At 49.7% G+C, this 21,983-nt stretch overlaps 1 protein-coding gene across 1 annotated transcript in view; it reads right to left on the reverse strand.

Annotated features, from left to right (window-relative positions):
• Positions 1-21,983, reverse strand: part of LOC119957677 (tyrosinase-like) — a 93,105-nt gene that overhangs the window by 34,082 nt on the left and 37,040 nt on the right. Inside the window, exons 2-3 of the mRNA XM_038785753.1 lie at positions 18,956-19,169; positions 8,603-8,744 (exon numbers count right to left, since the gene is read on the reverse strand). Coding sequence (XP_038641681.1) covers positions 8,603-8,744; positions 18,956-19,169 — 356 coding nt within the window. The remainder of the gene's footprint in view (positions 1-8,602; positions 8,745-18,955; positions 19,170-21,983) is intronic.

The raw sequence follows: 21,983 nt of genomic DNA on the forward strand, positions 1-21,983 counted from the left end.
CGTCTTTCCTACGAAAACAATCCTAATATAGTCAGCCTTTCTTCATAACTAGCACCCTCCATATCAGGCAACATCCTGGTGAACCTCCTCTGCACCCTCTCCAAAGCATCCACATCCTTCTGGTAATGTGGCGACCAGAACTGCACGCAGTATTCCAAATGTGGCCTAACCAAACTCCTATACAACTGTAACATGACCTGCCGACTCTTGTACTCAGTACCACGTCCGATGAAGGCAAGCATGCTGTATGCCTTCTTGACCACTCTATCAACCTGCGTTGCCACCTTCAGGGTACAATGGACCTGAGCTCCCAGATCTCTCTGTACATCACTTTTCCCCAGGACTCTTCCATTGACCGCTCCTGAATTAGATAGTCGCTCTTGAATTTGATCTTCCAAAATGCATCACCTCGCATTTGCCTGGATTGAACTCCATCTGCCATTTCTCTGCCCAACTCTCCAATCTATCTATATTTTGTTGTATTCTCTGACAGTCCTCCTCGCTATCTGCAACTCCACCAATCTTAGTATCATCTGCAAACTTGCTAATCAGACCACCTATACCTTCATCCAGGTCATTTATGTAGATCACAAACAACAGTGGTCTGAGCACGGATCCCTGTGGAACACCACTAGTCACGCTTCTCCATTTTGAGACACTCCCTTCCACCACTACTCTCTGTCTCCTGTTGCCCAGCCAGTTCTTTATCCATCTAGCTAGTACACCCTGAACCCCATACGACTTCACTTTTTCCATCAACCTGCCATGGGAAACTTTATCAAAAGCTTTTCTGAAGTCCATGTATATGACATCTACAGCCCTTCCCTCATCAATTGTCACTTCCTCAAAGAATTCTATTAGGTTTGTAAGACATGACCTTCCCTACACAAAACCATGCCGCCTATCATTGATAAATCTATTTTCTTCCAATGGTGAATAGATCCTATCCCTCAGTATCTTCTCCAACAGTTTGCCTATCACTGACATCAAGCTCACAGGTCTATAATTCCCTGGATTATCGCTGCTACCCTTCTTAAACAGAGGGACAACTTTAGCAATTCTCCAGTCCTCTGGGACCTCACCTGTGCTCAAGGATGCTGCAAAGATATCTGTTAAGGCCCCAGCTATTTCGTCCCTCGCTTCCTTCAGTAACCTGGGATAGATCCCATCCGGTCCTGGGGACTTGTCCACCTTAATTCCTTTTAGAATACTCAAAACCTCCCCCTTCCTTATGCCGACATGACCTAGAGTATTTAAACATCCATCACTAGCCTCAACATCCATCACGTCCCTCTCATTGGTGAATACCGATGCAAAGTACTCATTAAGAATCTCACTCATTTCCTCTGACTCCACGCATGAATCCCCTCTTTTGTCTTTGAGTGGGCCAATCCTTTCTCTAGTTACCCTCTTGCTCCCTACATACGAATAAAAGGCTTTGGGATATTCCTTAAGCCTGTTAGCCAAAGATATTTCATGACCTCTTTTAGCCCTCTTTATTGAGGACGTGCGGAGTCTGCACGTCCTCCCCTTGTGTGCGTGGGTTTCCTCCGGGTGCTCCGGTTTCCTCCCACAGTCCAAAGATGTGTGGGTTAGGTGGATTGGCCATGCTAAATTGCCCGTAGTGTCCTAATAAGTAAGGTTAAAGGGGGTGTTGTTGGGTTACGGGTATAGGGTGGATACGTGGGTTTGAGTAGGGTGATCATTGCTCGGCACAACATCGAGGGCCGAAGGGCCTGTTCTGTGCTGTACTGTTCTATGTTCTATGTTCTATTGCGCGTTTGAGATTCCTCCTACTTTCCCGATATTCCTCCAAAGCTTCATCAATTTTGAGTTGTCTCGATCTTGTGTATGCTTCCTTTTTCATCTTAGCTAGTCTCACAATTCCACCCGTCATCCATGGTTCCCTAATCTTGCCATTTCTATCTCTCATTTTCACAGGGACATGTCTGTCCTGCACTCTAATCAACCTTTCCTTAAAAGACTCCCACATTTCAAATATGGATTTACCCTTAAACAGCTGCTCCCAATCCACATTCCCTAGTTCCAGCCGAATTTTGTTATACTCGGCCTTTCCCGAATTTAGCACTCTTCCTTTCGGACCACTCTTGTCCTTGTCCATGAGTATTCTAAAACTTACGGAATTGTGATCGCTATTCCCAAAGTAATCACCGACTGAAACTTCAACCACGTGGCCGAGATCATTCCCCAATACCAGGTCCAGTATGGCCCCTTCCCGAGTTGGACTATTTACATCCTGCTCAAAAAAAATCTCCTGGATGCTCCTTACAAACTCTGCTCCATCTGCACCTCCAACATTGGGGAAGTTAAAATGTCCCATCACAACCACCCTATTGCTCCGACATTGTTCGATAATCTGTCTACATATTTGTACCTCTACTTCATGCTCGCTTTTGGGAGGGCTGTAGTAAAGTCCCAACAATGTTACTGCACCCTTCCTATTTCTTAGCTCTATCCATATTGCCTCAGTGCTCGAATCCTCCATCGTGCCCTCCTTAAACACACCATCATCACTGACGAGTAATGCAACTCCTCCACCCCTTCTACCTCCCTCTCTACCCCTCCTGAACCATCTATACCCTGGGATATTCAGTTGCCAGTCCTGCCCTTCCCTCAACCATGTCTCAGTAATACCAATAACATCATATTCCCAGGTACTGATCCAAGCCCTAAGTTCATCTGCCTTACCTGCTGCACTTCTTGCATTAAACAAAATGCACCTCAGACCACCTGTCCCTTTGCGTTCATCATCCCTTCCCTGTCTACTCCTCCCCTTAGTCACATTGAGTCTTAGAGATGTGTGCCAGAGAGAGAGAGGAGAGACAGAGAAAGGGAGACATTGTGCGTGGTGTATGTGTACCCCGACTCTCTCTCCCCAGGGTGGTGTGTGTGTACCCCAACTCTCTCTCCCCAGGGTGGTGTGTGTGTACCCCGACTCTCTCTCCCCAGGGTGCTGTGTGTGTACCCCGACTCTCTCTCTCCGGAGTGGTGTGTGTGTCCCCGACTCTCTCCCTCCCCAGGGTGGTGTGTGTGTACCCCAACTCTCTCTCCCCAGGGTGCTGTGTGTGTACCCAGACTCTCTCCCTCCCCAGGGTGGTGTGTGTGTACCCCAACTCTCTCTCCCCAGGGTGGTGTGTGTGCACCCCGACTCTCTCTCTCCCCAGGGTGCTGTGTGTGTACCCCGACTCTCTCTCCCCAGGGTGCTGTGTGTGCACCCCGACTCTCTCCCTCCCCAGGGTGGTGTGTGTGTACCTCAACTCTCTCTCCCCAGGGTGGTGTGTGTGTACCCTGACTCTCTCTCTCCGGGGTGCTGTGTGTGTACCCCGACTCTCTCCCTCCCCAGGGTGGTGTGTGTGTACCCCAACTCTCTCTCCCCAGGGTGCTGTGTGTGTACCCCGACTCTCTCCCTCCCCAGGGTGGTGTGTGTGTACCCCAACTCTCTCTCCCCAGGGTGGTGTGTGTGCACCCCAACTCTCTCTCTCCCCAGGGTGCTGTGTGTGTATCCCGACTCTCTCTCTCCCCAGGGTGCTGTGTGTGTACCCCGACACTCTCTCCCCAGGGTGCTGTGTGTGTACCCCAACTCTCTCTCACCAGGGTGGTGAATGTGTACCCCAACTCTCTCTCCCCAGGGTGCTGTGTGTGTACCCCGACTCTCTCTCCCTAGGGTGGTGTGTGTGTACCCCGACTCTCTCTCTCTCTCCCCAGGGTGGTGTGTGTGTATCCCGACTCTCTCTCTCTCTCCCCAGGGAGGTGTGTGTGTATCCCGACTCTCTCTCTCTCTCCCCAGGGTGGTGTGTGTGTACCCCGGCTCTCTCTCTCCCCAGGGTGGTGTGTGTGTACCCCGACTCTCTCTCCCCAGGGTGGTGTGTGTGTACCCCAACTCTCTCTCCCCAGGGTGCTGTGTGTGTACCCCGACTCTCTCTCCCCAGGGTGGTGTGTGTGTACCCCGACTCTCTCTCTCCGGGGTGCTGTGTGTGTACCCCGACTCTCTCTCTCTCTCCCCAGGGTGCTGTGTGTGTATCCCGACTCTCTCTCCCCAGGGTGGTGTGTGTGTACCCCGACTCTCTCTCTCTCTCCCCAGGGTGGTGTGTGTGTACCCCGACTCTCTCTCTCTCTCCGGGGTGGTGTGTGTGCACCCCGACTCTCTCTCTCCCCAGGGTGCTGTGTGTGTACCCCGACTCTCTCCCTCCCCAGGGTGGTGTGTGTGTACCCCAACTCTCTCTCTCCAGGGTGCTGTGTGTGTACCCCGACTCTCTCTCTCTCTCCCCAGGGTGGTGTGTGTGTACCCCGACTCTCTCTCTCTCCCCAGGGTGCTGTGTGTGTACCCCGACTCTCTCTCTCCCCAGGGTGGTGTGTGTGTACCCCGACTCTCTCTCTCCCTCCCCAGGGTGGTGTGTGTGTACCCCGACTCTCTCTCCCCAGGGTGCTGTGTGTGTACCCCGACTCTCTCTCCCCAGGGTGCTGTGTGTGTACCCCGACTCTCTCTCTCTCTCCCCAGGGTGGTGTGTGTGTACCCCGACTCTCTCCCTCCCCAGGGTGCTGTGTGTGTACCCTGACTCTCTCTCCCCAGGGTGCTGTGTGTGTACCCCGACTCTCTCTCTCCCCAGGGTGCTGTGTGTGTACCCCGACTCTCTCCCTCCCCAGGGTGGTGTGTGTGTACCCTGACTCTCTCTCCCCAGGGTGGTGTGTGTGTACCCCGACTCTCTCTCTCCAGGGTGGTGTGTGTGTACCCCGACTCTCTCTCTCTCTCCCCAGGGTGCTGTGTGTGTACCCCGACTCTCTCTCTCTCTCCCCAGGGTGGTGTGTGTGTACCCCAACTCTCTCTCTCTCCAGGGTGGTGTGTGTGTACCCCAACTCTCTCTCCCCAGGGTGCTGTGTGTGTACCCTGACTCTCTCTACCCAGGGTGGTGTGTGTGTACCCCAACTCTCTCTCCCCAGGGTGGTGTGTGTGTACCCCAACTCTCTCTCCCCAGGGTGGTGTGTGTGTACCCTGACTCTCTCTCCCCAGGGTGGTGTGTGTGTACCCCGACTCTCTCTCCCCAGGGTGGTGTGTGTGTACCCCGACTCTCTCTCTCCGGGGTGCTGTGTGTGTACCCCGACTCTCTCTCTCTCTCCCCAGGGTGGTGTGTGTGTATCCCGACTCTCTCTCTCTCTCCCCAGGGAGGTGTGTGTGTATCCCGACTCTCTCTCTCTCTCCCCAGGGTGGTGTGTGTGTACCCCGGCTCTCTCTCTCCCCAGGGTGGTGTGTGTGTACCCCGACTCTCTCTCCCCAGGGTGGTGTGTGTGTACCCCGACTCTCTCTCCCCAGGGTGCTGTGTGTGTACCCCGACTCTCTCTCCCCAGGGTGGTGTGTGTGTACCCCGACTCTCTCTCTCCGGGGTGCTGTGTGTGTACCCCGACTCTCTCTCTCTCTCCCCAGGGTGTTGTGTGTGTATCCCGACTCTCTCTCCCCAGGGTGGTGTGTGTGTACCCCGACTCTCTCTCTCTCTCCCCAGGGTGGTGTGTGTGTACCCCGACTCTCTCTCTCTCTCCGGGGTGGTGTGCACCCCGACTCTCTCTCTCCCCAGGGTGCTGTGTGTGTACCCCGACTCTCTCTCCCCAGGGTGCTGTGTGTGTACCCCGACTCTCTCTCCCCAGGGTGCTGTGTGTGTACCCCGACTCTCCCTCCCCAGGGAGCTGTGTGTGTACCCCGACTCTCTCTCTCCGGGGTGGTGTGTGTGTACCCCGACTCTCCCTCCCCAGGGTGCTGTGTGTGTACCCCGACTCTCTCTCTCCCCAGGGTGGTGTGTGTGTACCCCAACTCTCTCTCTCCCCAGGGTGCTGTGTGTGTACCCCAACTCTCTCTCTCTCTCCAGGGTGGTGTGTGTGTGTACCCCAACTCTCTCTCCCCAGGGTGCTGTGTGTGTACCCCGACTCTCTCCCTCCCCAGGGCGCTGTGTGTGTACCCCGACTCTCTCTCTCTCTCCAGGGTGGTGTGTGTGTACCCCGACTCTCTCTCTCCCCAGGGTGGTGTGTGTGTACCCCGACTCTCTCCCTCCCCAGGGTGGTGTGTGTGTACCCCAACTCTCTCTCTCCAGGGTGCTGTGTGTGTACCCCGACTCTCTCTCTCTCTCCCCAGGGTGGTGTGTGTGTACCCTGACTCTCTCTCCCCAGGGTGCTGTGTGTGTACCCCGACTCTCTCTCTCCCCAGGGTGCTGTGTGTGTACCCCGACTCTCTCTCTCCCTAGGGTGCTGTGTGTGTACCCCGACTCTCTCTCTCCCCAGGGTGGTGTGTGTGTACCCCGACTATCTCTCCCTAGGGTTCTGTGTGTGTACCCCGACTCTCTCTCTCCCCAGGGTGGTGTGTGTGTACCCCGACTCTCTCTCTCCCTCCCCAGGGTGGTGTGTGTGTACCCCGACTCTCTCTCCCCAGGGTGCTGTGTGTGTACCCCGACTCTCTCTCCCCAGGGTGCTGTGTGTGTACCCCGACTCTCTCTCTCTCTCCCCAGGGTGGTGTGTGTGTACCCCGACTCTCTCCCTCCCCAGGGTGCTGTGTGTGTACCCTGACTCTCTCTCCCCAGGGTGCTGTGTGTGTACCCCGACTCTCTCTCTCCCCAGGGTGCTGTGTGTGTACCCCGACTCTCTCCCTCCCCAGGGTGGTGTGTGTGTACCCTGACTCTCTCTCCCCAGGGTGGTGTGTGTGTACCCCGACTCTCTCTCTCTCTCCCCAGGGTGGTGTGTGTGCACCCCGACTCTCTCTCTCCAGGGTGGTGTGTGTGTACCCCGACTCTCTCTCTCTCTCCCCAGGGTGCTGTGTGTGTACCCCGACTCTCTCTCTCTCTCCCCAGGGTGGTGTGTGTGTACCCCGACTCTCTCTCTCTCCAGGGTGGTGTGTGTGTACCCCAACTCTCTCTCCCCAGGGTGCTGTGTGTGTACCCCGACTCTCTCTCTCTCTCCCCAGGGTGGTGTGTGTGTACCCCGACTCTCTCTCTCTCCCCAGGGTGCTGTGTGTGTACCCTGACTCTCTCTCCCCAGGGTGGTGTGTGTGTACCCCGACTCTCTCCCTCCCCAGGGTGGTGTGTCTGTACCCTGACTCTCTCTCCCCAGGGTGGTGTGTGTGTACCCCGACTCTCTTTCTCTCTCCCCAGGGTGGTGTGTGTGCACCCCGACTCTCTTTCTCCAGGGTGGTGTGTGTGTACCCCGACTCTCTCTCTCTCTCCCCAGGGTGCTGTGTGTGTACCCCGACTCTCTCTCTCTCTCCCCAGGGTGGTGTGTGTGTACCCCGACTCTCTCACTCTCTCCCCAGGGTGCTGTGTGTGTACCCTGACTCTCTCTCCCCAGGGTGGTGTGTGTGTCCCCGGCTCTCTCTCTCTCTCCCCAGGGTGCTGTGTGTGCACCCCGACTCTCTCTCTCCCCAGGGTGGTGTGTGTGTACCCAGACTCTCTCCCTCCCCAGGGTGGTGTGTGTGTACCCTGGATCTCTCTCCCCAGGGTGCTGTGTGTGTACCCCAACTCTCGCTCTCTCTCCCCAGGGTGCTGTGTGTGTACCCTGACTCTTTCTCTCTCTCCCCAGGGTGCTGTGTGTGTACCCCGACTCTCTCTCCCCAGGGTGCTGTGTGTGTACCCCGACTCTCTCCCTCCCCAGGGTGCTGTGTGTGTATCCCGACTCTCTCTCCCCAGGGTGCTGTGTGTGTATCCCGACTCTCTCTCTCTCTCCCCAGGGTGCTGTGTGTGTATCCCGACTCTCTCTCTCTCCCCAGGGTGCTGTGTGTGCACCCCGACTCTCTCTCTCCCCAGGGTGGTGTGTGTGTACCTGAACTCTCTCCCTCCCCAGGGTGGTGTGTGTGTACCCTGACTCTCTCTCCCCAGGGTGCTGTGTGTGTACCCCGACTCTCTCTCCCCAGGGTGCTGTGTGTGTACCCCGATTCTCTCTCCCCAGGGTGTTGTGTGTGTACACCAACTCTCGCTCTCTCTCCCCAGGGTGCTGTGTGTGTACCCCGACTCTTTCTCTCTCTCCCCAGGGTGCTGTGTGTGTACCCGACTCTCTCTCTCTGGGGTGTTGTGTGTGTACCCGACTCTCTCTCTGGGGTGCTGTGTGTGTACCCCGACTCTCTCTCCCCAGGGTGCTGTGTGTGTACCCTGACTCTCTCTCTCTGGGGTGTTGTGTGTGTACCCCGACTCTCTCTCCCCAGGGTGCTGTGTGTGTACCCCGACTCTCTCTCTCTCTCTCCCCAGGGTGCTGTGTGTGTATCCCGACTCTCTCTCCCCAGGGTGCTGTGTGTGTACCCCGACTCTCTCTCTCTGTGGTGTTGTGTGTGTACCCGACTCTCTCTCTGGGGTGCTGTGTGTGTACCCCGACTCTCTCTCCCCAGGGTGTTGCGTGTGTACCCCGACTCTCTCTCTCTGGGGTGTTGTGTGTGTACCCCGACCCTCTCTCTCTCTGGGGTGTTGTGTGTGTACCCGACTCTCTCTCTCTCTCTCTCACCCCCTCTCTCCTGGTCTGGGCTTTTGTGTTTGTTCCTTGGCTCTCTGAGTTTTATTTGTGGTGAACTACAGCTGAGACTATTATTTTCCTGAGCAGGAAGAGAGATCATTCCAGTTACTTGTCAATGAAGGCGTGATGTGTGAGGAAGAGAGGGTCATTCGATGAATACGTTAGACTGGACATTGTGCCTCCGCAGACGAAGTGAACCATGTTGTGCATGCTGGGATACAGGATGCTCGGGTCTCCGGGTAACAGATAGCCTAATGGTGAAAGAAAGGATGCAGTAAGTGACATTTTAATGAGTCAAATTGAGAAAATCTAACACCATTTTCCAGCAGGGGAGAAGGCCATTCAGCCCCTCAAACCTGTAACACAGAACCTGGAGAAGGCCATTCAGCCCATCGAACCTGTAACACAGAACCTGGAGAAGGCAATTCAGCCCCTCAAATCTGTAACACAGAACCTGGAGAAGGCCATTCAACCCCTCAAACCTGTAACACAGAACCTGGAGAAGGCCATTCAGCCCCTCAAACCTGTAACACAGAACCTGGAGAAGGCCATTCAGCCCCTCAAACCTGTAACACAGAACCTGGAGAAGGCCATTCAGCCCCTCAAACCTGTAACACAGAACCTGGAGAAGGCAATTCAGCCCCTCAAACCTGTAACACAGAACCTGGAGAAGGCCATTCAGCCCCTCAAACCTGTAACACAGAAACTGGAGAAGGCAATTCAGCGCCTCAAACCTGTAACACAGACCTGGAGAAGGCCATTCAGCCCCTCAAACCTGTAACACAAACCTGCAGAAGGCCACTCAGTCACTCAAACCTGTAACACAGACCTGGAGAAGGCCATTCAGCCCCTCAAACCTGTAACACAAACCTGCAGAAGGCCACTCAGTCACTCAAACCTGTAACACAGAAACTGGAGAAGGCAATTCAGCCCCTCAAACCTGTAACACAGAACCTGGAGAAGGCCATTCAGCCCCTCAAACCTGTAACACAAACCTGCAGAAGGCCACTCAGTCACTCAAACCTGTAACACAGACCTGGAGAAGGCCATTCAGCCCCTCAAACCTGTAACACAGACCTGAAGAAGGCCATTCAGCCCCTCAAACCTGTAACACAAACCTGGAGAAGGCCATTCAGCCCCTCAAACCTGTTACATTGGACAATGGGAAGCCATTCAGCCCCTAGCTCCAGTTACACAGGAAGATCAGGAGGCCATTCAACCCGCTGTAACAGCTACACAAGTTCAGGAGCAGAATGTTTCACACTTAAAGCACAAGAACAAGGTGAAAACTGAAAAGAATGAACATTTCGAATTAAACGGCTAACCATAACCATCCATTGTCGAGTGACAAAAAACCCGAACAGATTCACAAACATCCCATCAGGTAGGAAATCTGGAATATTGACATGCACTGACGCACAATGTGAATGAAAATCCACAAAAATGGCTTTGAATATTAATCCCAAAACAATTACCCTCTGACAGTGCAGCACTCCCTCGGTATTGCCCCTCTGATAGTGTAGCACGCACTCAGTACCGACCCTCTGACAGTGCAGCACTCCCTCAGTATTGACCATCTGACAGTGCGGCACTCCCTCAGTGCTGACCCTCTGACAGTGCAGCACTCCCTCAGTACTGACCCTCTGACAGTGAAGCACTCCCTCTGAACTGACCCTCCGACAATGCTGCACTCCCTCAGTATTGACCATCTGACAGTGCAGCACTCCCTCAGTATTGACCATCTGACAGTGCGGCACTCCCTCAGTACTGACCCTCTGACAGTATAGCACTCCCTCTGAACTGACCCTCCGACAATGCTGCACTCCCTCAGTACTGACCCTCTGACAGTGCGGCACTCCCTCAGTACAGACCCTCTGTCAGTGCGGAACTCCGTCAGTACCGACCCTCTGACAGTGCGGCACTCCCTCAGTACTGACCCTCTGACAGTGCAGCTCTCCCCCAGTACTGACCCTCTGACAGTGCGGCACTCCCTCAGTTCTGACCCTCTGACAGTGCAGCACTCCCTCAGTACTGACCCTCTGACAGTGCAGCACTCCCTCAGTACTCACCCTCTGACAGTGCAGCACTCCCTCAATACTGACCCTCTGACAGTGCGGCACTCCCTCAGTACTGACCCTCTGACAGTGCAGCACTCTCTCAGTACTGACCCTCTGACAGTGCGTGCTCCCTCAGTACTGACCCTCTGACAGTGCAGCTCTCCCTCAGTATTGACCCTCTGAAAGTGCAGCACTCCCTCAGTACTGACCCTCCGACATGCGGCACTCCCTCAGTACTGACCCTCTGACAGTGCAGTACTCCCTCAGTACTGACCCTCTGACAGTGCAGCACTCCCTCAGTACTGACACTCTGACAAACAGAACATCAATTATCGACCAAAAACGACATCAATTATCTACGAAACAGACACACAGACCGACGTTGAGACACACATTAACACACAGACGTACATTGACACACACAGACATTAACACACACATTGACACACACGCACATTAACACACACATGCACATGCATTATCACACACAGATACATTGACAGACACACACACACACACATTGACACACACACATTGATTAACACACGCACATTAATTGACACTCACACATTAACACACACATACATTTACACACGCTCATACATTTACACACACACATAAAGAACATAGAACATAGAAAAATTCAGCACAGAAGAGGCCCTTTGGCCCAAAGATGTTGTGCAGAACTTTTGTCTTAGATTAAAAACAAAGAACAATGAAAAGTACAGCACAGGAACAGGCCCTTCAGTCCCACAAACCCTTGCCGACCATGCTGCCCGTCGAAACTAAAATCTTCTACACTTCCTGGGTCCGTATCCCTTTATTCCCATCCTATTCATGTATTTGTCAAGATGCCCCTTAAACGTCACTATCGTCCCTGCTTCCACCACCTCCTCCGGCAGTGGGTTCCAGGCACCCACTACCCTCTGTGTAAAAAAACTTGCCTCGTACATCGACTCTAAACCTTGCCCCTCGCACCTTAAATCGATGCCCCTGAGTAATTGACCCCTCTACGCTGGGGAAAAGCCTCTGATTATCAACTCTGTCTATGCTCCTCATAATTTTGTAGACCTCTATCAGGTCGCCCCTCCGTCGTTCCAGTGAGAACAAACCGAGTTTATTCAACCTCTCCTCATAGCTAATGCCCTCCATACCAGGCAACATCCTGGCAAATCTCTTCTGCTCCCTGTCTAAAACCTCCACATCCTTCTCGTAGTGCGGCGACCAGAATTGAACACATACTTCACATGTGGCCTAACTAATGTTCTATACAGCTGCAACATGACTTGCCAATTCTTATACTCAATGCCCCGGCCAATGATGGCAAGTATGCCGTATGCCTTCTTGACTACCTTCTCCACCTGTCTTGCCCCTTTCAGTGACCTGTGGACCTAGATCTCTCTGACTTTCAATACGCTTGAGAGTTCTGCCATTCACTGTATGAGAACAAATTAATCAACAACCGCAGCAGGGTAGCATGGTGGTTAGCATAAATGCTTCACAGCTCCAGGGTCCCAGGTTCGATTCCCGGCTGGGTCACTGTCTGTGTGGAGTCTGCACGTCCTCCCCGTGTGTGCGTGGGTTTCCTCCGGGTGCTCCGGTTTCCTCCCACAGTCCAAAGATGTGCGGGTTAGGTGGATTGGCCATGCTAAATTGCCCGTAGTGTCCTAATAAAAAAAGTAAGGTAAAGGGGGGGGTTGTTGGGTTCCGGGTATATGGTGGATACGTGGGTTTGAGTAGGGTCATCATGGCTCGGCACAACATTGAGGGCCGAAGGGCCTGTTCTGTGCTGTACTGTTCTATGTTCGATGTTCTAACAACCCATCATTCTACCGTAATCCAACTACCTCTCCAATAGCCGCTTGAAGGTCCCTACTGTTTCCGACTCAACTACTTCCACAGGCAGTGCATTCCATGCCCCCACTACTCACTGGGTAATGAACCTACCTCTGACATCCCCCCTATATCTTCCACCATTCACCTTGTAATGATTTGTTCCACCCGGGGAAAAGGTCTCTGACTGTCTACTCTATCTATTCCCCTGATCATCTTATAAACCTCTATCAAGTCGCCCCTCATCCTTCTCCGGTCTAATGAGAAAAGGCCGAGCACCCTCAACCTTTCCTCGTAAGACCTACTCTCCATTCCAGGCAACATCCTGGGAAATCTCCTTTGCACCTTTTCCAAAGCTTCCACATCCTTCCTAAAATGAGGTGCCCAGAACTGCACACAGTACTCCAAATGTGGCCTTCCCAAGGTTTTGTACAGCTGCATCATCACCTCACGGCTCTTAAATTCAATCCCTCTGCTAATGAATGCTAGCACACCATAGGCCTTCTTCACAGCTCTATCCACTTGAGTGGCAACTTTTAAAGATCTCTGAACATTGACTCCCAAGATCTCTCTGCTCCTCCACATTGCCAAGAACCCTCCCGTTAACCCTGTATTCCGCATTCATATTTCTCCTTCCAAAATGGATAACCTCACACTTTTCAGGGTTAATCTCCATCTGCCACTTCTCAGCTCAGCTCTGCATCATATCGATGTCTCTTTGCAGCCGACAACAGCCCTCCTCACTATCCACAACTCCACCAATCTTCGTATCTTCTGCAAATTTACTGACCCACCCTTCAACTCCCTCATCCAAGTTATGAATGAAAATCACAAACAGCAGAGGACCCAGAACTGATCCCTGCGGTACGCCACTGGTAACTGGGCTCCAGGCTGAATATTTGCCATCCACCACCACTCTCTGACTGCTATTGGTTAGCCAGTTCGTTATCCAACTGGCCAAATTTCCCACTGTGGTGAATGTATTCACCAAAATGCATGCATGATCCCATAACCTGTGACCTATGACCTGGAAGTAGTGACATGAACTGCTTCTAGGTACTATACTGGCCTCTGGCTCCTCCCACACATGGGTAGCCCCTTATCTAGCCAGAGTCTGTACTACTGACTCTGGCTAGGCAAGTTCATGTCGAATAAAGCCTTATGTTCACTCGCTCATGCTGCCTCGCTGTGAATTAATGGTACATCACCCACGACCCCATGCCTCCTTACTTTCTGCATAAGACTACCATGGGTAACCTTATCAAATGCCTTACTAAAATCCATGCATACTACATCCACTGCTTTACCTTCATCCACATGCTTGGTCACCTCCTCAAAGAATTCAATAAGACGTGTGAAGCAAGGCCTACCCCTCACAAATCCATGCTGACTATCCCTAATCAAGCAGTGTCTTTCCAGATGCTCAGAAATCCTATCCTTCAGTACCCTTTCCATTACTTTGCCTACCACCGAAGTAAGACTAACTGGCCTGTAATTCCCAGGGTTATCCCTATTCCCTTTTTTGAACAGGGGCACGACATTCGCCACTCTCCAATCCCCTGGTACCACCCCTGTTGACAGCGAGGACGTAAAGATCGTTGCCAACGGCTCTGTAATTTCATTTCTTGCTTCCCTTAGAATCCTTGGATATATCCCGTCAGGCCCGGGGGACTTGTCTATCCTCACGTTTTTTCAAAATGCCCAACACATCTTCCTTCCTAACAAGTATCTCCACGAGCTTACCAATCTGTTTCACACTGTCCTCTCCAACAAAAGGGCCTCTCTCATTTGTAAATACTGAAGAAAAATACTTGTTCAAGATCCCTCCTATCTCATCAGACTCAATACACAATCTCCCGCTACTGTCTTTGATCGGACCTACCCTCCCTCTAGTCATTCTCATATTTCTCACATATGTGTAAAAGGCCTTGGGGTTTTCCTTGATCCTACCTGCCAAAGATTTTTCATGCCCTCTCTTAGCTCTCCTAATCCATTTCTTCAGTTCCATCCTGGCTATCTTGTATCCCTCCAGCGCCCTGTCTTAACCTTGTTTCCACAGCCTTACATAAGTATCCTTCTTCCTCTTAACAAGACATTCCATCTCCCTTGTCAACCATGGTTCCCTCACTCGATCATTTCTTCCCTGCCTGACATAGGCATACATATCAAAGACACGCAGTACCTGTTCCTTGAAGAAGTTCCACATTTCAATTGTGTCCTTCCTTGACAGCCTATGTTCCCAACTTATGCAATTCAGTTCTTGTCTGACACCATCGTATTTACCCTTCCCCCAATTGTAAACCTTGCACGCACCTATCTCTCTCCATTACTAAAATGACAGTCACAGAATTGTGGTCACTATCTCCAAAATGCTCCCCCACTAACCAATCTATCACCTGCCCTGGTTCATTACCAAGTACCAAATCAAATATGGCCTCCCCTCTGGTCGGACAATCTACATACTGTTTTAGAAAATCTTCCTGGACACACTGCGCAAACACCACCCCATCCAAACTATTTGATCTAAAGAGTTTCCACTCAATATTTCGGAAATTGAAATCACCCATGACTACTACCCTATGACTTCTGCACCTTTCCAAAAATCTGTTTCCCAATCTGTTCCTCCACATCTCTGCTGCTATTGGCGGGCCTATACAACACTCCCAACAAGGTGACTGTTCCTTTCCTATTTCTGACTTCAACCCATACTACCTCAGTAGGCAGATCCTACTCAAACTGCCTTTCTGCAGCTGTTATACTTTCTCTAATTAACAATGCCACCCCCCCCCCCCCCCCACCTCTTTTACCATCCTCCCTAATAAGAACATAAGAACTAGGAGCAACAGTAGGCCATCTGGCCCCTCGAGTCTGCTCCGCCATTCAATTAGATCATGGCTGATCTTTTGTGGACTCAGCTCCACTTTCCGGCCCGAACACCATAACCCTTAATCCCTTTATTCTTCAAAAAACTATCTATCTTTACCTTAAAAACATGTAATGAAGGAGCCTCAACTGCTTCACTGGGCAGGGAATTCCATAGATTAAATCTTGTTGAAACATCTATAACCAGGGACCTCCAACAACCATTTCTGCCCCTCTTCTATCCAAGTTTCCGTGATGGCCACCACATCGTAGTCCCAAGTACCGATCCATGCCTTAAGTTCACCCACCTTATTCCTGATGCTTCTTGCGTTGAAGTATACACACTTCAACCCATCTCCGTGCCTGCAAGTACTCTCCTTTGTCAGTGTTACCTTCCCCACTGCGTCAGTACACGCTTTTACGTTCTGAACATCGACTACCTGGACGACAAATCCGGTTCCCATTCCCCTGCCAAATTAGTTTAAACCCTCCCGAAGACTACTAGAAAACCTCTCTCCCAGGATATTGGTGCCCCCCTGGTTCAGATGCAACCCATCCTGCTTGTACAAGTCCCACCTTCCTCCGAATGCGCTCCAATTATCCAAATACCTGAAGTCCTCCCTCCTACACCATTCCTGCAGCCACGTGTTCAACGGCACTCTCTCCCTATTCCTAGCCTCGCTGTCATGTGGCACTGGCAACAAACCAGAGATGACAATTCTGTTTGTCCTGGCTTTTAACTTCCAGCCTAACTCCCTAAACTCTTTTATTACCTCCACATCCCTTTTCCTACCTACGTCGTTGGTACCAATGTGCACCACGACTTCTGGCTGCTCACCCTCCCCCTTCAGGATACTGAAGACACGATCTGAGACATCCCTGGCCCTGGCACCCGGGAGGCAACATAGTTTCTGGAAGTCTCGCTCCCAACCACAGAATATGTTAATGTACAGATTAACACACACATACATTGGCAGACACTCATAAATGACACAGACATTAACATACACATGCATTAACACACATACATTTACACATGCACACGTGAACACACACACGTATATGAACACACATCCACATACATTGACACACACACACAAGCATTAAAACACATGCATTTACACATGCACACACATTAACACATGTACATCCATTAAAAAACATTTGCTCATTCACTCACACACACATTAACACACACACATTAACATACACACACATACATTAACACTCACACATTAACACACACACATTAAAACATGCACTCACATTAACACACGTGCCTTAACACACGCACACACATTAACACATGTACATACATTAGTGACTAGTAAGTTCGCAGATGACACATAAATTGGTGGAGTTGCGGATAGTGAAGAGAATTGTCAGAGGATACCGCAGGATATAAAGTGGTTGGAGTCTTGGGTGGAGAAAAGGCCGATGGACACGTGTGAGGTAATGCACTTTGGAAGGTCCAGTGCATGTAGGAATTACACAATAAATGGTAGAACTCTTGTGAGTACTGACAGGCAGAGAGATCTGGGCATGTCCGCCGATCACTGAAAGTGGTAACGCTGTGGATAAGGTGGTCCAGAAGCCATGCGGCATGGTGGCCTTCATCGGTCAGGGCATTGAATATAAAAATTGGCAAGTCATGTTGCAGTTGGACAGAACGTTAGCTAGGTCTCACTTAGAACATTGTGTACAATTCTGGTCGCCACAGAAGGATGTGGATGCTTTGGAGAAGGTACAGAAGCAGTTTAGTAGGATGTTGCCTGGTATGGAGGGTATTAGCTATGAGGAGAGGTTAGATAAACTCGGTCTGTTCTCACTGGAACAATGGAGGTTGAGAGGCTACGTGATAGAGGTCTACAAGTTTATGAGTGGCATGGGCAGTGTAGATAGTCAGATGCTCTTTCCTCGGGGAACTGATGTGTGAGGCATTTCTTTTAGACAGAGAGTGGTAAATATATGGAAGGTGCTGCCTGGGGAGGTGGTGGGAACAGGTACAAAAGTGGCATTTCAGGGATATCTATACTAATATATGAACAGACTGGGAATGGAAGGATACAGACTCTGTAAGTGCAGCCGGTTTAGTTTAGGCAGGTACCATGGCCGGCGCAGGCTTGGAGGGCCGAAGGGCCTGTTCCTGTCCTGCATTGTTCTTTGTATTAACATACATACACCACATTGACACAAACACACACATTAACACACAAACATATTAACACACCCACACCACATTAACACACACGCACATTAACATGCACACATATACATTAACACACACACATTAACACACACATACATTAACACACAGGCACATACAAACACATGAACATGCAATTAACATATGCACAGACATTAGCACGCATGCACACACACATTAGCACATGCACACACACATACTAACATATGCACACACACACACTGACAGGCAGAGGGATCTGGGCGTGCATGTCCACCGATCACATGCGCACACATACACATTAACACATGCACGCACACACATTAACATGCACACAAATACACACAAATACACACTAATACACACTAATACACACACACACTAACACATGCAACAGGGCGGCACTGCGGCACAGTGGTTAGCACTGCTGCCTGACATCTCTAGTGTCCCGGGTTCAATTTCGGCCTCGGACGACTGTGTGGAGTCTGCACGTTCTCCAAGTGTCTGCGTGGGTTTCCTCCGGGTGCTCCGGTTTCCTCCCACAGTTCAAAGATGTGCAGATTGGCCATGATAAATTGCCCCTGAGTGTGAAAAAGGTTTGGTGGGATCGCTGGGTTACGGGGATAGGGTGGAAATGTGGGCTTGGGTAGGATGCACTTTCCTTGAGCCAGTGCAGACTCGACAGGCCAAATGGCCACCTTCTGCACTGTAAATTCTATTAACACACACATGCACACCATATACACATCAACACATGCACATGTATACACACACATTAGCATACGCACACACACACTAACACTGCACACACATTAAAACATACGCGCACACATTAACATATGCACAGGCGCATTAACACACATACACACACATTAACACATGCCCTTACCCATGTATACACAGTAACACATACACACGCACACACATTAACACATGCACACACTCACATTAGCATATGCACACACACACATTAAAATGTGCACACATAACACATGTACACATTAACACATGCACACACCACATTAGCATATGCACACACACACATTAAAATGTGCACACATAACACATGTACACATTAACACATGCACACACCACATTAGCATATGCACACACACACATTAAAATGTGCACACATAACACATGTACACATTAACACATGCACACACACATTACCACACGCACACATACACATTAACACACATGTATTAACACATGCACACACATACAATGACTCATGCACACACTCATTAGCACATAAATCACACAATTTAGCACATGCACACATACATTAACACATGCCCACACGCATTAACACGCTCATACGCACACACGCAAGCAACACAAGGCTGCTTGAAATTTTAATGATAATTATGTATGTAAAGTTAATGCAAAGTCAAAATTGAGGAATCTTACTGCGCACAGACAGATTACAGTGGGATCTTACTCTGCACTGGCTGACCACTTGAGGGAGATTGCTTTATGCTAACCAGTTGATTTGAGGATGGTACAGTGGAAGGGTTCTCACCCTCGAGGGTGTTGCGGAAGGAGCTCAGTGCCCTCTCGTTGTATGGGGTAGAGTCGTAGCTGTGTAGCTGGAGAGATAACTTCACATCCTGGCGACTGGGGAGTCCTCCCAGCCCGCGGTTCACATCAGGATGGCGACGGATGCGGAGTGTGGCTCCCGGAGGGCAAACTAGGCCAAAGTCCAACTCATGGACACCTTCACCTGAACAGAACGTCTGGAAGAGAAAAAGCAGAAAGGGGAAGGTTGAGAACGTGAAGCAGTGAGACAATGAGAAAGAGAGAGAAAGACAGAGAACGAGATCCGAGAGCAAGAACATGAGATATCGTTATGGGCCAGGATCTAGAAAACACCAAAGTATACTATGGGGTTTACCTCACCTATAATTATTTATTGATTTTGGTTATGATGAGCACAAGAGTCTGCCTTTCTGATGTTATTCAACAGAGTTCTTAGGTGCTTTTAATCAAAAAAACAAGCTCTATTCAACAAATTTATTTAACATCTGTATAAACACACAGAGTAAGAATTATTATCAACTCTCAACATAAATACCCCACACAGCTACAGTAATCTACGTATTACTCTTAATGAATTCCCCTTTTAATCCATTGGGTTACGGGTATAGGGTGGATATGTGGGTTTGAGTAGGGTGATCATGGCTCGGCACAACATTGAGGGCCGAAGGGCCTGTTCTGTGCTGTACTGTTCTATGTTCTATGTTCTATGTTCTAACGGTTCCAATTCAATAACAAGATCCCATAAACCAAAATCCCTTTTCTCCAAAACAACAGGTAACTATAATCATTGGGTTTCTTCCTTGGAATTACTTTAAAATTGAAAATAGCGAGACAGTCAAAAATGCTTCTCTGCCTGAGTCTAAACAAAATTAAAAATTCACAGAGCCACAGCCAAGAAACTTCAAAGATGGTTTCATTTTTCACCTTTTCACTTAGCCATTAATAATAATTGACAATAAACATACAATTTTTAAACAAAAACAAAACAGGCAAACATTGATAACAATACAGTCCATTTTAGTTCATCTTCTTTCACCATCACAAACATTCGTCACATTCGTGCTAAAGCTCGGCTATCACATTTTCTCGTCCTTCCACATGTATAATTTTTTAATGAAATGGCTGAAATAATAAACTCAATCGAAACAGTCTTGCATTTTTATTCCTGAATTGCTCCAAAAATGTCAATGAGTTATAATGACTACATATAATTGTTTCAGGCAAATTGCTGGTAACATAAATGTTAAAATGCTGTGATGCCAGCGCCAAGCACAAAGTCTCCTTTTCAATTATTGAATACCTCCTCTGGTGATCATTTAATTTCCTGGAAAAATATCCAATAGGCCGCTCTATTCCTTTGTTGGTTTCCTATAAGAGCTCAGCACCTAGGCTCACATCACTCGCATTGACAGCTACTTTCAATGGTTAGGTATAATTTGGGGTGGCTAACACAGGAACAGTGGTTAACACAGACTTCAGGCAGTCAAATACCTGTTGACACTGCTGTCCACTGAAATTTGCTACGCTTCTTCTTTAATGCCAAATAGCATAACTTTGAATTGGTACATAAAGGGCAGCACAGGAGCACAAATTGCTGGCACTGTGACTTCACAGCACCAGGGTCCCAGGTTTGATTCCCCGTTGGAGTGCGGAGTCTGCACATTCTCCCCGTGTCTGTGTGGGTTTCCTCCGGGTGCTCCGGTTTCCACTCACAGTCCAAAGATGTGCAGGTTGGGTAGATTGACCATGCTAAATTGCCCTTAGTGTCCAAAAAGGTTAGGAGGGTTATATGGATAGGGTTGAAGTGAGGGCTTGTGGGTCGCTGCAGTCTCGATGGGCCAAATGGCCTCCTTCTGCTCTGTATATTTTATGTTCTAAATGCTGAAATCTCCTTCGCCCTTTCGGATAAAGGTACCTGTCAGTAACCTTTAAGTAAATCCAGGTGGAGATAAAAGCTGATTGTCCCACATTCTCAATGCAATCCTCCAATCGTATGGATGTTGTTTGATTGGAACAGCATTTCCCACATCAACATCATGTCCTTCATTGCTAGAGGGATGGAGTTTAAGACTAGGGAGGTTATGCTGCAATTGTATAAGGTGTTAGCGAGGCCACACCTGGAGTATTGTGTTCAGTTTTGGTCTCCTTACTTGAGAAAGGACGTACTGGCGCTGGAGGGTGTGCAGAGGAGATTCACTAGGTTAATCCCAGAGCTGAAGGGGTTGGATTATGAGGAGAGGTTGAGTAGACTGGGACTGTACTCATTGGAATTTAGAAGGATGTGGGGGGATCTATAGAAACATTTAAAATTATGAAGGGAATAAATAGGATAGATGCGGGCAGGTTGTTTCCACTGGCGGGTGACAGCAGAACTAGGCGACATAGCCTCAATATAAGGGGAAGTAGATTTAGGACTGAGTTTAGGAGGAACTTCTTCACCCAAAGGGTTGTGAATCTATGGAATTCCTTGCCCAGTGAAGCAGTTGAGGCTCCTTCCTTACATGTTTTTAAGGTAAAGATAGATAGTTTTTTGAAGAATAAAGGGATTAAGGGTTATGGTGTTCGGGACAGAAAGTGGAGCTGAGTCCACAAAAGATCAGCCATGATCTCATTGAATGGCGGAGCAGGCTCGAGGGGCCAGATGGCCTACTCCTGCTACTAGTTCTTATGTTCTTATGTTCTTATGTATAGCCATTTTAGTACTTCCCAATTTATCTCCACAAACTTGCCCATGTGATATCAATAACTCCTTCAGGTCAGTCAGTTTTTCCTCTGTAAGGTAACTCAACAGTTTATCCCAATTTTTAAGAACATCCTCATTTTCCAATTTAATTTGAGGTATGTCAAATTCAGAGTCATCTGGATTTGGTTCAGCACTTTGAGTTAGAATTATTAAAACTTCCATTTTCTCTCCTTCCCTTTCAAAGTACCTTTTAAGCATATTCACATGACAGACTCAGTGATTCTTCCTTCCATCTGGCGTTCTTACCAAATAATTCACCTCACTTAAT

The sequence above is a fragment of the Scyliorhinus canicula genome, chromosome 27 (genome assembly GCF_902713615.1).
Source record: "Scyliorhinus canicula chromosome 27, sScyCan1.1, whole genome shotgun sequence".
NCBI classification, from domain to species: domain Eukaryota; kingdom Metazoa; phylum Chordata; class Chondrichthyes; order Carcharhiniformes; family Scyliorhinidae; genus Scyliorhinus; species Scyliorhinus canicula.